Source organism: Megalobrama amblycephala, linkage group LG23 (genome assembly GCF_018812025.1).
Source record: "Megalobrama amblycephala isolate DHTTF-2021 linkage group LG23, ASM1881202v1, whole genome shotgun sequence".
NCBI lineage: Eukaryota > Metazoa > Chordata > Actinopteri > Cypriniformes > Xenocyprididae > Megalobrama > Megalobrama amblycephala.
This window is the reverse complement of record NC_063066.1, coordinates 7,902,566-7,919,369: the sequence shown is the minus strand read 5'-3', so window position 1 is coordinate 7,919,369 and position 16,804 is coordinate 7,902,566. Positions and strand designations below refer to the sequence as shown.

The window sequence follows — 16,804 nt, the reverse complement described above, 5'->3', positions numbered from 1 at the left end:
TGTATGCAGAAATTATATTCAAACACATTTAAAAATGGATTTATGGGGTTTTTTTATGCATTTTTGGTAACACTTTACAATAAGGTTCATTAGTTAACATAGTTAACTTGATTTTGTGGTGAAATGACAGACTTCTCTCTGGTGATGTATGCCAGACTATCATTTAGTCTGCTTAAACCCTGTCCCTTTCTTACAATCAACCGCAAGCTTACATTCAGATCTGCATTAATCCAATCAACAACCAAATGCATAAAGCCAAGTCCCTGTCCTATACTTTTTTTATTTTTAGAGAATCTGTTTCACTTGGATGTACCTCACTATACGGGAGAATATATCTGTCAATACTTCTGTTTCATCACAGCTTTATTCAAATCTCTTCTTCTCAATCTCACTGCTGCCTAGAAGAAACTGAAATATTCAAGAGAATATTGTGATTTTTCTTTCTATGTAATCTACCTAAACACAAACTCTGTATAATACAGAAACATGCTTGCAGCTCTGAACTGTAACATCTGAGAGTTAAAAGAGCCACCGCATTAAGTAACATTATCTTTGAGAGACAGACAGAGAGAGAGAATACCAAGAGACTCCAATAATCGAAGCCTGAGACTCGCACTCCCCATAGCACATTCAGAAATTAATTAATAGCTTAAGGTTGAACGTTCTCTGTGATTGTGGAAGCAGCTGGAGGATAAGGCTCTTTTTATCCATGTTAGGTGTCACTGCTACAAAGGAAACTGATGTAAAGACAGCCTGCAGAAATATTTCTTCAACTCAGACACATGTGGAACGTGATTTCATCTGAAGTGAAGGTGATAAACCATGCAATAAGCTTTATGACTAAAACAACTGATTTAGCTTCTGCTTCGTTATTGTTCAATGTTTCCACCTCACCTTTGGGGCTCATGAGAGTGGCTTCTACAGCTTTTCCCCCGTCCCCGCATCTCTCGTCAAAAGGAAGGCACTGCTCTCCTGTGCCCGCCACCACTTCGGCATTGTCGGCCAAAAGTCTTCCCCCTGTGAGTGATCGCACCTTGTAGATTCGCCTTGAATTTGTGTCAGAGATGAACAGAGCCCCAGAGACTGGGTCCACAGCCAGGAAGTACTTATGAGTCGGGTTGTTACTACGAAAAATGAGGTCATTACGGAGTCAGTCCTGCAATTATGTAATTAGCTATAATGTGTTGCTCTATCATTATGTTGAGTGATTAATCCAACTGAAGAGTCAAAAGTGAGAAACAAACTTAATGTTAGAGGCTCACCTATGTCGAAAATCCTTATTTCTGAAGAAATGAAGAAAAAGAACAAGAATCACAATTATGCTGCTAATAAGATGACATTGTACATTTTATTGTAGATTAAATTATGAGTAAAACACAATCTCCTCTGGTCCTTTTTCAATACCTGAGCTCCAGTATGCGTGTGGTATTGAGGTTGGGATATACTCTGCGTACGAAATTCAAGTCTCCGACATAAAGGCTGCCATCAATGCCTGCTGCCAGGGCTACAGGTGCCAGCAGCTTATTTCCATCAGCCAGGCCATTACAGCTCGGGCATGAGATGCTTCGCCGACGCCCATTACCCATGATGCTTGTGATGATGGGTGGCTGCTGGGACACAAAGACGTTCTCACCGCTGCCCTTATGAAGGATGCCTGGTGTCAGACGAATAAAGAAACAATAACCATTTAAATGGGGAAAAAAAGAAAGTGCCATTTTCAAAAGACCATTTTAGTAAAAGCTGTTTACCTGAGCCATTTATGAACATTACAACCACATTTTCAGGGGATTACATTAAATTATTGATCAAAACAACAGGCCCTTCCACTAAAAGCAGCCAGGCATCACATTGCATCAGATTTCCTGTGTGTCAGAGAGGTATGGCCCTCCCCACACTCCAAATCTCAGTCTCAGCTGGTCCGAGACTGGTCTGGAAAAAGTGTTTTAGAGTTTAATCAGTGACAATCAAGACTCTAATTTTAAATGAGTATAATTACTTATTACACAGCAAAATTTACAGAATGATCGAATATTTATCAAATAAATAAATAAATAATATTTTAAATATGTAACCAGAAATTCCTTGAAGTTCAATTAGAAAGAATTATTCAAGGTTTCGAGTACTAACAAAAACCCCAACCAAACATTTAAAAAAATGTCTTTTCAATTTTAAAAGACCTTTACACAGTGTGTGCCATTGTAAATACAGTACGTCTATCCTTCATCGTTAAATTCAATACGGTGGTGTCTAACCTGACTAAGGTCTATTACTTCAGTCTTCAGTGTTACATGATCCTTTAGAAATAATTCTAATATGTTGATTTGGTGCTCAAGAAACAGATATAATATAACTGTATATATATACAGATGCATTTTGCCCCCGAATTAGAACATAAGGCTCATACCACTGCGTAGGTTGAGTATATGGTGTTTGTCCAGAGACCAGCCGCCCAGATTGGATGGTTCCAGCTCATAGCCCTGAAGCATAGCCGTTCTCTTCTCCCACAGCACCAGACTAGGACATGATTCATATTCATACCCCACAGAGACTTAGATAGAGAGAGAGAGAGAGAGAGAGAGAGAGAGAGAGAGAGATAAAGGGGAGTACACAAAATGTATCTAAACAGCATTTAATTAATTAACTACATGACAGGCCAGTATTAGAGATGATTAATTTACATACAATGCAAGCAGATTGGATGTGGAGTCTAGCTGGGAAACAGTGAGGGAGAATATAAATATTTATTTGAAAACCACATGCTAAATTAACAATAAACAATTTCTGAGAAACAATGAAAATTCAGCACCGTAGAGACACACATATGAGGAAACTAAAAGCTATAAGTGACCTTGCAACAATCATCACAACATTTCTCTTTCCTGCTATGCCGACTGTTGGGCAGAAGTAGGACATATCAGGTTCTGGGCAAGCCTTCACAAATCACCACAGCTTGGGTGCTTTCACAACCACAAAGCACCTTGGTAAAGTGTGAACATGATTTGTTCAGACACCCTGTGGCTGGACATGACTTCAGCTTTCACTTTTCAAACAGGACTGTGTGATCTGTGCTGCTGCCACAGGGTCATTGCAAGATCTGTTTCTCCACAAAAACTTTCCTTCCAGTTCATGGAAAGTGGAGCACAACTCCATGAATCCATTAGCATAAATACATATGGATATATACCAACGAGGCAGGTGAGAATTTATAGCTGCGCAGATGCGAGAGGGACTGTGGGTATAAGAACCCCAAAATATAAATGAAGAAGACTCAGACGTAGAGCGCTGGAAGGTAGACAGGCTGAGAAAGCGGGGGAAAGACAAAGAGAGATTAGTGGGTGTTATAAGGAGGTCACACTAGACAGAGTGCTGTTCTCAGCGTTTCCCTCGGCTCACTGCGGCTGCTCTCTCAACCTGTGTGTTTCTCTGACAGGGACGGTCAGGCTGAATGATCCTTGGGTCGTATCCTGTCTGATGTGTTAACTCTCACTGTGTTCAGTCAGCAGAGTGACCAATTAACCATGCCTGTTTAACTGGTGTGTGTCTGTGCAGGATGCTGAATGGTCATTACAGCCAGCCAGGGTCCCAAATTAACAACCGTCAATTGGCAAACGTGAGTAAATTTTATATTTGGCAGGTGAATTTCGCAGTGTCACAAGCCAATCTGGAGGGTGACAATTTTATAATGGATCAGTTGGATCTGTGTGCTGTGACATGGAGAACATCTATCAGTAATGTGATTTACAGTAGTGAAAAACATATTTGTATGATAAGATGAATTTGAAAAATGGTGCAGTGGGGAAAAGGCACGATTCAAGTTCTCCAAAGCATGAGAGCACTTTACATTAACCGTTTCAAAAGAGGCTTATAAGAGCAGAGTTTAATGTGGGCCGGGTACTACGTCAAGTGCTGACATCGTTTGTGCCATTTAATGCTCTTGAGAGATGTGTTTTATGCATTTACCAGCGCATAACTTACATTTTACTGTTACAGTCCTTTTCTGTAATTGCGATGAACTGAAAGTCAAGCCTATTTTTCTATCTGCCAAAAAAACTGTATTAACAGTAGTGATGCACTGAAATTATTTTTTTTTACCGAAACCAAAATGAAAGTTTTTATTTAGCCTAAAACTGAAACCAAAGTAATATTTAATTATCAATTAATGAAATTTATTTACAAATCAACACTCACAAACTGAGTTGTATATAAGCATTAAACTGCATCTAAGGCTTGATTACATGATAGATGTCTTTCTACATACCTTCTGATGTTCATTCATGTTTATGTTGTACTATAACTAACAGTAAAGAGGAAGATATGATTGGTTCATGTGCACAAAATAGACAATGACACAGTCAAAATGTGCCATCTGAGAAGCATCACTGTTTCAGTCAATTATTCCAGCCTTTCAAAACTGTTTCAGATGGAAATGAATTTTCACTTTCGGCCAAAACGGTTTTGGCTGCAATCATTGAGGGAAATGGAATATTTTCTGTTGCTGAAATTTTGGTGCATCACTGATTAACAGCAAGCTGTGTCAAAAACATCACTGAGTGAGCATTTGCTCATAAACATCAACCAATGGAGCGCAGTGGAGCAATAATGTTCACTAAAATAGATATTTGAATAAAATGTTTGTCTGGAGGTCAAATTCACAAAATTATATATTTTTTAAGAACAACGACTGTAATGGGATAGTAAAATTTATTTAGGAAATTGTGTCAGAGCATGTGTGCCAATAACTAAGCCACGCATTCAGTCACAATCGATTGTGTGTGCTTACCCACTGCATCAGAGAGGCCGTAGACACGCTGACCATATGCATCAGTCTTGTCCCAGATAAAGGTGTAGGCGAGGTTAGGTGAGGCATGGAACCACTTTTGGAAGAGGTGGCCCTCCACCGCAACCATCAGATGGACTTTGACTAGGCTGAGGGGCACCACGGCTTGAGTCATGGTGATCTTGAGCAAGGAGCGGTAACCTGAGGTCCGGGAACTCAGGTGACAGAGCTTCAGACCGGTGCCAGGAATCTCTAGCTGCTCATGGAGAACCTGGCGGACAGATGGAGGAATGACTTTCATGTCATAGGAAAAGGGTATTTTCAAAAAAAAAAAGAAAATGATTAAGAAGGTCATAGGGTAGAAGAAAGACTAAGAAAGATGAGAGGAAGGGTAAATGCAAAAAAAGAGTATAATTAGAGTGAAATTGGTTGATGAGGGATGACCTGTGAGTTTTGTCAGGTTAACAACCTGTCAGCTAATTTAATGACTAAAGAGAGAGTGCTGAGGGAACGGGAATAAAGTGAAAAAATAGAATAATATTTGGGACACTGAAGTGAGCAAAATTGAAGGATAAAGTCTAACTGAAGATTCCCATCAGTGCAAAATGCATTAATCTGCTAATTACAGTAATGGAGGTCTCAAGGAACCAAGGATCTCATCACACCTGTGTCTCTGGAATGATGGACCTCTCTCCTGGCCTGGAACTGAAGAAAGAGGAAAGGGGGGAGGCCACCACCACAGGATCAGGCCTCACAAATCCACTGAGGTCACAGCTCGGGATGGTGTTCTCCTCTGTCTTCAACATCAGAGTGTCCATGGCATAGAAAATGTTCCAAGGGAGCCACACCGTGCGCTCTTGACTCAGAAACGGCGCTCGCTCAAAGCGTAGGGTGAGAGAGGCTCCACCATTGGCAATGAGGTCAAATCTAATGACACAAAGAGAAAGGAAGGGGGAGTGAAAAAAAAAAGTACTTGTGTTATTCTCAGTTATTGATAGCGCCATTACATTCCGAATGCTTTTACCATTAAAAAATGCCATTTCGCTGGGAGGGATAATTCATTGTTTTGATATATTGCAGTCATTTCAATGGAAAGACTGAGTTTACTCTGCTCTAAATGAATCTAATAAAGATTTGTTCAGTTAGCATGTAGCTCTCTAAATCACTAGAAGCTTATGTAAACAAGTAAGTCACAAAATAAGGCTTGGCGGTAGAAATAATCAAAGTGTTTCAGAGGGGAAAGGATAGTGTGTTGCTTGGATGTAAGTACCAGGGTTCGGCAAAACTGATGAATTGGCTTCTTTTCAAATGAATGAATGAATGAATGAATCAATCAATCAATCAATCAATCAATTGTAGCGTATGCACACGTATCAGGATAATCAATAAACTTTGGAATGTTCAGAACGCTTTTAGCATGCTGGACTGGGTTGTAAAACCATCCCGGCTCTGAACAGATCTGCCAAAGATGAGCCCACTTGACACTTTTGTGGACCTGCGAGGGTAAACAGAAAGTGCAACTTCCTCACTTTGGTGACTTCAAAAGGAGCACCCCCACCCAGAGACTGATCAGATCCACATTCCAACACCCCACACACACAGGGACACACAAAAACACACACACAGACACATACAGAAACACACAATCATACATTTTTAACTGTATATGTGAACTACCACTATGCTGGAATATATATATGATATATTTTAGAGCCTATGCATGTTTCCTAGTGTTTAAATGAGTGTATTTGTGCTAGTGTGCATTTTAATAGGGGAATCCTGTCTGTAAACCATAACTTCTTGTCTATGCCTTTCTGATCTGTCGAGTTTGATCTCTCCGTAAAGCTCCGGACTCGAGCTATTCACTGAGGTGGGTCACATGGCTGACATATGCATTTTTCTATGTGTTTAATGATACTGTGAAGAAAGCACTCGATCTCGAAATCCGGGCTGATAGCCATTAAGTATGCAAATTCATCTAGGAGACCAAACCAAGGAACTTTGCCCGCCAAATAGTGCTGGGCCTCTATTGGCCGCTACAATTCAGGAGGTGTGTTAGCTTGGGTTTCCATAAAAACAATGACACACACCTTCTCCTTGTTCTCCCGGTGTTCTCCCTATCGTCTCGTGCACGTCTCTCCGGACGCCTCAGGTGACCGCGCTTCCCAACCACGTGCGCAGCTCGGGAGGACCACTTCCTTAGACTCTCTCTCTCTTCGGCTAAGTTACTCTTCAGTTTAAACCTCGTTTGAAAAACCCCGCCGGAGAAACCCTCTCGGAAAGGACCAACCAAGCCAAGCGCATTGAAACTGCTACTCACGGACTTGAACCAATAAGCAAGTATTATCATTTATCTGAAATTTGTCTAAACTGATTTCTGTGCTGGCTCTCTCAAAAGGGTTTAACTGGGTAATTTGCCATTCTTTGATCATCTTTCTTTCCCTGTCTTTTCTTCATTTTCACTCTTGTGTATATATATGTGTATACCTTCTGTATATATTTTAGACGTATAATCTCAGTCATAGCTGCATATATTAAACACTTAATTCATGCTCGATTGTTCTGTTCGTTCTTTCAACTGAAGACCAAGTCACTTTAATGTTTTTCGATCGCTTTATGCTAATAGCAAGTTATTTTCATGGCCAGAGAATAACTCCGTTTATAATATTCTGTGAGGGACTTAGTTTGCTGGACAAACGAACAGTTTCTCTAAATAATTATTAAACCAGAACTAATCATATATGTAATTGATTATAATTCGTTGTAATTGATTCACAATATATGTTTAATTCCCCGTTGGGTCGATATATGAATCATAATTTATTCATAACCTTATGAATTATTATATTCATATTTCATCCATAAATTTATTAATAACCGCTACATTCGTTACACAATCATCTTGTATCTATCTATCTTGTATCTATCTATGTAGTATTTTCACAACATTCAAACAAGGCTGGCAAGCCAACAATCAAAGTTTGTCTTGACAAATCAATTACATGAATTGCTTACATTCAAATTGCGCTTTGCTGGACAAACGAACAGTTTCTCTAAATAATTATTAAACCAGAACTAATCATATATGTAATTGATTATAATTCGTTGTAATTGATTCACAATATATGTTTAATTCCCCGTTGGGTCGATATATGAATCATAATTTATTCATAACCTTATGAATTATTATATTCATATTTCATCCATAAATTTATTAATAACCGCTACATTCGTTACACAATCATCTTGTATCTATCTATCTTGTATCTATCTATGTAGTATTTTCACAACATTCAAACAAGGCTGGCAAGCCAACAATCAAAGTTTGTCTTGACAAATCAATTACAAGAATTGCTTACATTCAAATTGCGCTTTCAGCATTCATTTTGCTACTTCAATTTAAATTCATTTGGAATTTGGAATTTAAAAGACATTCTCAATTAATTTCTGAATGGCATTCAACACTGCAAGTAATGTAATGAACTACAGTGAACTTACGTTCCATCCTGGCGTGTGAGGGTGTAGCCATACTGGGGGTACTTGACAAATGACACATTAACTCCCACCAGCGGGGTTCCATCTGTAGTCACCACCTGACCTCTGATCAGTGACGCCAGACTGGAGAACACAGAACAAACAAGAAGACATCAGCTGCTCTATAACCAATAAAACCAGAGAGATACCATCAGTCAATCAAAAAAAAAAAAAAAAACAGCTATCAAAAAAATCCCATAAATTTCTTATTAGTCAACTCATCTGTCAGTCTATACAGTAGAAAGAAACAGGAAAATGTTGTAGCACCACTGACATCAATCAATACAGTTCCTAAAATAGCTCAGGGTTACGAAATAACACAAAACTGACAATAACTATCTCAGCACTCAATGTTCTCTCAACAGATATGGCGTAAATTGTGTGTACTTCAGTGGATATTTCATTTTTCTCCTACCGTACAATGCAGGAGACATGACATTTACCCACTTATCAAGCAAGCAGGTGGGAAGTTGTTGTGTGCAGTAGAGCAAGTTACCTTGCGTTAAAGGGATTGTCTGCAGGGATTATATGTGTGCTGTCCCGGCCCACTAGCATCTTGACACGGTCATAGAAGGAACCGACTTTTTGCTCAGGGTGCTGGCCTTGCTGGATGACTTGTAAGGGATCCCTAGACCCTCTACAAAGTGGACTGTTTTGGCAGGGACTTTGGATACAGCAGTCTGGATCCATACAGTCCGTCAGACCATCTAAAAGAAACAACACAGTGGTGTGATGAGTAATGCCATATTACAATGGTGCACAATCAATCAGAGCTGCCTAAGGCTGCAAAAGATTTCTCCCTTCATCTCTTTCTCTGTAGAAAAAAAAAGAAAGAAAAACATTCTTCATCTGTTGAACAAGAGGCCGTTTCATCAAAGTGTTCTCGTACGTTTTGAACACAAAGATGTTGGATTTGAATTTTACCTCTGTCCCGGTATTCATTTACCAAAGAGTTCGAAAAGTGCTTTCTTCTTTTCCTCACCTTTAGGCTTTGAATTAAATTACTCACAGCATAACATCTGACGTTCTTTTTGTAATTCCTTGTTTCAGATGAAAGCCAACAGTCCAGCTCTATTTATTTTCTGAGCACAGTCATCATAATTCAAAGGTTAGCTTGTTCCGATGAAATTTATAAGAATTGTGAACAGAGATATATATATATACAGACAGACAGAAATTTGCCACGTCTGGTTAGCATCGCACAAACGACTGTGTACTGAACAGTCACTCCAGTCGTTCCACAAGAGCATGAAATGAAATACATAAAAGCTGTGGTGTGTAATTTGTTTGATGTTAAAAAAACTTTATCCTATGGCAGCTTAATTTGTTGAGACAACTATAAGTAAGCCATTCATAAGATGAATTTTTCGAAAAGCGTAAATACTGTGGTGCTATCAAACTCTGTCCAACTGCATGCTCAAGTAATGGCGAGGTTGGGTTGAGACTACCTGTTTGCAGGAACAAACAGGGTGAATATGTCTACGAATCTGCCTGTTAATATTTTTGCGAAATCCCTTTTGGAATACACAGAAATTACACACAGCAGCAGTTCTTGTACACATGTGGCTGTTCTTATTACATATAGTCTTTGACGCAAAGTGCCCAGAGAGTAAACAAAAGATCTCTCACCTCCTTCATTGTCTTTGTTGTCTGCACACGAAGTCTCCATGGCGACATTACAGCCCGTGCCTCTCCATCCGGTTTTGCACTCACAGTGCCAGCTGTTTTGACCCAGCAGACACTGTCCATTTCCATTACATCGGTTAGGACAGCCATCTGCAAGAGCCAGAGAGAGAAGGAAGATGGATTGAGAAAGGCAGAAATCCATCACGCCAGTCATAAGAGCATTGATATGTCAATGATTGTGACCAAAAGTTTTGGAAAACAAGCTAGAAATAGTTTCTAGGCTTTAGGTTTGCGTCAAAGTTGAACTAAATCAAATTAAATGGAATCAAATTTAGAACTAAAATAAATGAAATTACTATTGAATATTTACTGAATATATTTGTAAAAAAAATATATTTTGTGATTTAAAAAAAAAAAAAAAATCAGCTTTTAAAGGTGCCCAAGAATGCTTTTTCACAAGATGTAATATAAGTCTAAGGTGTCTCCTGAATGTGTCTGTGAAGTTTCAGCTCAAAATACCCCATAGATTTTTTTAGATTAATTTTTTTAACTGCCTATTTTGGGGCATCATTAACAATGCACTGATTTACACTCGGCGCCGCCCCCTTAAATCGCGTGCTCCCTGCCACACAAGCTGTCGACTATATTACAGCGCATTTACAAAGTTCACACAGCTAATATAACCCTCAAATGGATCTTTACAAGATGTTCGTCATGCATGCTGTATGCATGCTTCGAATTATGTGAGTAAAGTATTTATTTGGATGTTAAAGTTTTATTCTGAGTGAATTTGAGGCTGTCCTCCGTGGCTAACGGCTAATTGCTACACTGTTGGAGAGATTTATAAAGAATGAAGTTGTGTTTATGCATTATACAGACTGCAAGTGTTTAAAAAATGAAAATAGCGACGGCTCTTGTCTCCGTGAATACAGTAAGAAACGATGGTAACTTTAACCTCATTTAACAGTACATTAGCAACATGCTGACGAAACATTTAGAAAGACAATTTACAAATATCAGTAAAAATATCATGCTATCATGGATCATGTCAGTTATTATTGGCTCCATCTGCCATTTTTCGCTGTTGTTCTTGCTTACCTTGCTCCAGACGTTAACTGGCTACCCTTGTGTAATCCCTTTCATAATGTTGGGAACATGGGCTGGCATTATGCAAATATTGGGGCGTACACCCCGACTGTTACGTAACAGTCGGTGTTATGTTGAGATTCGCCTGTTCTTCGGAGGTCGTTTAAACAAATGAGATTTATATAAGAAGGAGGAAACAATGGGGTTTGAGACTCACTGTATGTCTTTTCCATGTACTGAACTCTTGTTATTTAACTATGCCAAGGTAAATTAAATTTTTGAATCTAGGGCACCTTTAAATTGTTTTCTGGTTATGTAGTTTGTTTACCATCTTTTTTATTTTTCTAAGTTTTCATAAATTGATCTTGCCAATCAACTTTTTGTTCAGTTGTTTATTTGCTTAACTTTGAATCTACACTAAAACAAAATTAGTAGATGATTAAAAAAAACAGCATTTTGGCACTGTTTGCACCTGTTCAATTCAATTTTATTCAAAGAGCTCTGAGCCAGCACACAAAGCATATTAACATGAAAACTGCAGACATAATCCAGACAATCAAAACTGACTGCCACAAATGAACATGAAATGCAAATCAGAATTATCATTTATGTTAATATGTATCTAGGTTTTCAAACTTTTGGCCGTGACACAATAGGCAGACATGCACCAGTGCTCACACACAAACATATCTGCCTCCAATGCGCTCAGTGCCTGTCTGAGGGGATGAAGTACAGTATATGAAAAGCATTAATATTCACACCTCAAATCAGTTCAAACTCTGTGGGCAATTAAATTATTTTCGGTGGTCTCCACTGATAGACGCAGTTGGTGGCAAATGAACTCATCCATTCAGGAGGGGATATTTGTAAAGAGCACATACACTCTCCGACTGTTCATTTACAGTAGCTGATTTAGATTTGTCTGGATAGAGAGCAATGCTCTTATGTAAGAATGTGGTTAGGACAGACCAGAGTCTACAGATCAGATTAGGACAGCTCTTTAGGTCGAGGTACAAATGTGTGTGTTTGTGTGCGTCTGGTGTGTGTGAGAGAGAGAACCTTTAGAAAAAAGAACATAGTGTGGGAGAAAACAGAGGTATGGAAGTTTGAAAGATGTTTTATAGATAGAGACAGAAGTGCTTTGATAAATATATCACAGGTTTTTGGAGTGAAGCGTGTGGGTGTTTAATGTATGCAGTTAGGGGATAAACAGTCACCCTAAAAGACAAAAGGCAGAAAACAATCTTGTCACAACAGTTTTGAGAAGAGCGTGGATTGATGTGAATTTTTTAAGGAAGCTCTCTCTGGGTGAGACAGAGACTGAGATATACAAACGCAAAGAGAAATAAAAAACGAAGCACTATTCTCCTTTAGCCGCACCAGTCCATAATTAAGCACCCTGGAGATGTGACCTGACATTTCCGAGTCATCAGGAGTTTTGTGTAAATAAAACATGCGGTCTAAACTTCTCAGCACTGCCGTGGGCATCGTCTCGTACCTCGCTGTAAAACGAAAACCATGCTGTGACCTCACACTGTGTCATCAGAAACCATTGCTGTTGCCTCAGAGTTTAATCTCCAACAGTTAACACTTCTGTTAGCATGTCAAAGCCTCAGCTTATGGTTACCCTGGAAACACGGCCTTTTGGAAGGAGCCAGTTACCTTCATCGCAAGGCTATATAGTCTTATTGGCAGCTGACTCTGCACAGGTGACACTTCAGATGATTTGCGACGAGGGAAAATGAAATGGACTTGATCAGAGGAGTGTGAAAACTCAGCATGCACTGGGACGCATTCAGCCATTGTGACTCAAATCAAATGTTGCTTTAATTAATGTAATTTTCAATGTCTGGGGTCCTTGAGATGCCACATTAACAGCCTGCTATGCATCGATTGTCACGCAATATTGAGCTGAGAGAAAAGTCACTTAGCAATGATTGCCTTTAAAATGAAGCTGCCATTTTAAGCAGCCAAATACTTATGAAACACCAGGACAGCAAAATCTATGGTGACCATTGATCTTCCTCATTGGGCAGCACTGAGTAGGTCCCCTCTTTCATGCCAAAGGCCAGTCGATTCTCAGCACACTAACTAGAATAAAGTGGGGTTTCACAAACTATTAAGCTATCTGGCTAAAGTAATGTGGGTTGACTCTATTGTAATCTACTTAAAAAGGAGCCGAGATTGCCTTGAGTTATGGGTCAGCGCACACGGTATGAGAGGGATACGCAAAGGTGAGATGGGGAAAGAAGCACACTGCATAGCAACAGTCAGCCACTGATGGATGGAGATGTGGATAGAAAGAGACAGATGGACTGGTGGAAAGGAAAAAAAACTGCAAAAAGAAAGAAAGAAAGAAAGAGTCATTAATGAAGGAAGGAAGGAAGGAAGGAAGGAAGGACTGAGAAATAAATGTCTTTAAGGATGGGATATTGAGGGGGAAAAAGAATGTGCGGAAGAGAAATCTAGTCCTCCGCCTAAACCGGCATCCGTCCACTGGCCTGCAGCCCTCTCGCCTTTAAAGGTCATAAAATAAAGGTTAGATTCATAAATCCTCCAAATTCGCCTTAGGTAGAGACAGATAAAGTCCCACAGGGAGTGAGCACCTCCTGTATAAAACGCCCTCTGTCTGGGTTTTCCTCACCTATACTGTTCCATGCACTACTACAAAGTCAAATAACATCCTAAACTTCAGCAGTGTGAGGAGCTGAACATTTTTACTCGAATGCTTTCTGAACTTTAGCAGCGAGGGGATAATGTCCTGTGCGAACTAAATGAGCTCTCACTGAGGTGTTTGGAAGCATTCAATCATTTTTTCTGCAATTTCTGTTTTGACTAGTGACAGAAAATGTGCACTGCAGATTTAACAAATGCCATTCTTTAAAAGGACAAACAGATGTGCAGTTGGGAAGCCGGGATGCATTTGTCTTGTATGCTTCTTTACCCAGGGTGGGTATGGTTTCCACTCATGAGCCAATCATGCATTTGATCGAGTGTAACTCACATCCACTCAGGATACCCTAGCATACAAAGTCAATGCCTCCAGCGGCCTTTCATCTGCAGTCATTTCGGCCAATTAGAGATGCGCATTTAAATCGAGTAACTATTGTCACTAGCTCTTGTTTCAGACTCGCTCCTATCCACTGATGCATGAGCATTCAGGTGATCACTGTGGGCCCTGCAGTTAAACTCCTCATTATCCTGCACTCCCTGCAAATGCACCATACTTCCCCTTCACAGGAAAGCACACACACTCCTGCCCCTCCATTAGTATTCATCCTATGAGTTGGAACTCATGCAGGCGCTGAGACAAAGTCATTACCATGCCTCCTGTGGTCCTGCAACCCTGTGTGCTGAAATATGAACAGTAAAAATGTTGCTTGCTGCTCCAGACCCACTCTGCACCAATGGTTCATGAAATTTCACATTTACCTTAGGATCCGCTCCCTCCCGATCTCTTTACTTGGATTATATGCATACCTCAGATGGAGCAAATTCTTTGTCTCCACTCTGCAGTTTCCTCTGTAATTGAGCTCTTTTGTCTGAGGCGGACTTGATGGAAGTAGAGAGTAGGATGACTTGCCTCCTGCATCTCTGTTTTGTGCAAACATAAAGCCAGACTCAAACAGACTGCAAAGAGCTGGTGTGCCCTGGTGAGCACTACTCTACCTCCAGTAGAAAATGCAGTGTACTTAAAAGCATGTATTCCCATTATGCTTAGAGTCATGTAGTTGGCTAAGCCTTTAACTCTCCTCCTTTAACAGTTGGAGGGAATGGGGGTGGTGTACTGTAGTGGTTACAGCTCAAGTTTATTAACCAGAGTTTGCCAGTTCCAACAGCAGTTCCACAAAAAGCCATCACAATTGTGCTCTTGAACAAGGCACTTAACCTCATGTTATTCCAGGGAAACAGTTCCTAATAAGTTTTTAGCACCATTCTACACTGTCAACCCCAACGCTCAAAATAAATAATTGGTTTGAGTAGGGCAAACTCAAATTAAACAAATTAGTTCTATGAAATTAGCTTTTATGAGTATTTAGAACTTTCTTTTTCTTTTGAGTTCACGAAACTGATGCATTTTAAGTAATCTGAATTGTTTCATTGTTTTAAAAACTCATTGTTTTTGAGTTTTATGAACTTGTTTCTTTTAATTTAGACAAACTTAAAATGACCTGAAACTGGGCTGGGATTTTTGTTTCCCAGCATGCTTTGCCATGACACTCAAAAGAGAGAGTAAATGCTAAAAAGTGTTATATAATGTTATATAATAGTGTTATATAATGTTTTTTTTTTGTGCAAGATTAATGTTAAGTGGGGGATTTAGTAGTGTTTATTGCTTTCCTATCCTAATTTAGAAGAGTTTCTGTTATGTTTTTTATTTTTTTATTTTTATGGTGACGTGTGGAACGTGCTTAGTTTGAGAACAGGTATTTCATAAATGTTAAGAAATTACATGTTCATTTTAAGTTTAACGTATGAATTCACTTACTCAAAAATTTCAAGTTAAAAGCAATTGAAATATGCCAGTTTTCTGGCATGTTTCTTAACTTAAAAATTGATGTAACTGATTACCTCAAATTTTTTGAGTTTTACCAATTTATTCGGGTTTACAGTGTATGAATTTCTTCAAAGATGTAGAAACTAATTCTACCTATAAAAAAGACTGTTGTTACTGTTGTGCATAGGGTTCTTACATTACTGTGGTGATAACAAAGCTCAGTACTCAAGGGAGCAATAGAGTTAACTTAAAATGTCATTAAACTGTATTTATTCTTTTCAGTTAGATATTTAAAAACACGTTACAAGATCTAACTTGCTCTGCAAGATTCTCGTTGCTCCGTTATGACAGTAAAAGCCTGACAGACCTGACAGACTGGCTGGTTGTAACAACATGGCAATGTCTTGGCTCATTAATTTTTTTTTTTCAAGGAGACCCCTATATAGTAATATGCATTACATGTTCAAATAAAATATTGACCAAAATCTTTTATAAAATAATAAACCTAATATTCCAGCTATTAAAAAAAAGTTAAGAAACAGGATGATTATAAGTATCTTATCAGCTCAATGAATAGATACCTTATTATCTGAATTGTTAAGATTTTTAGAATGCACATTAGGTTATTTTCAATTAACTGGTAAAACATTACAACAGCGCATAAAAGCGTGACCTGAGTTTCACTAACAAAAACGGCAGACAGGCTGAATGAAAATGTAAATCCACTTTCTGTCAGTAGGTGGCGCTTATGGAACAGCAGAAATAGATCTGTTTCGCCTGGTCACCTCTGTAAACAAAGCAGCGCTGTACTTATAAACACTAAGCGTTACACAGAGGGAAGAAGATGAAAAGAAAATGCCATCAAAACTTTTCTCAAGGCAGTCAGTTCCCTTCAGAGATACATTAGTAGAATTCATTCATACTTATAAATTAATGAGACAGATTAGACACTTCGTAGCTTAGGTAATGCTGTTGGAGGGGGACATTTCAAAAGCAACAAAGTGCAAAACAGATGATTAGAGCTATACTATCATCAGCTGACAACAAGAATATAAACACACACGCTGAAGAACACAGACTAGCACTACGAACCTACTCGACACAACATTCTACTCCACCACGGCTACTCTACGAACAGAAGCACACAGTCGCTATGCAGCCAAGCTATCAGAGGCGGGGGGGTTGCTCACAACCAGACTAAAGTGCAGCTAGCACTAGTCACAGTACGACGAGGTACAATACCTTCAATACTCCCATCCCAAAAGTCTGCATCAGAGAGGACA

General features: G+C 39.2%; 1 protein-coding gene across 1 annotated transcript in view; it reads right to left on the bottom strand.

Annotated features, from left to right (window-relative positions):
• Window positions 1-16,804, bottom strand: part of tenm2a (teneurin transmembrane protein 2a) — a 333,490-nt gene that overhangs the window by 11,810 nt on the left and 304,876 nt on the right. The window contains 10 exon segments of the mRNA XM_048175813.1: window positions 895-1,124; window positions 1,263-1,283; window positions 1,405-1,654; window positions 2,405-2,548; window positions 4,781-5,048; window positions 5,443-5,704; window positions 8,276-8,395; window positions 8,808-9,018; window positions 9,941-10,087; window positions 16,764-16,787. Of these exon segments, the coding sequence (XP_048031770.1) occupies window positions 895-1,124; window positions 1,263-1,283; window positions 1,405-1,654; window positions 2,405-2,548; window positions 4,781-5,048; window positions 5,443-5,704; window positions 8,276-8,395; window positions 8,808-9,018; window positions 9,941-10,087; window positions 16,764-16,787 (1,677 nt within the window).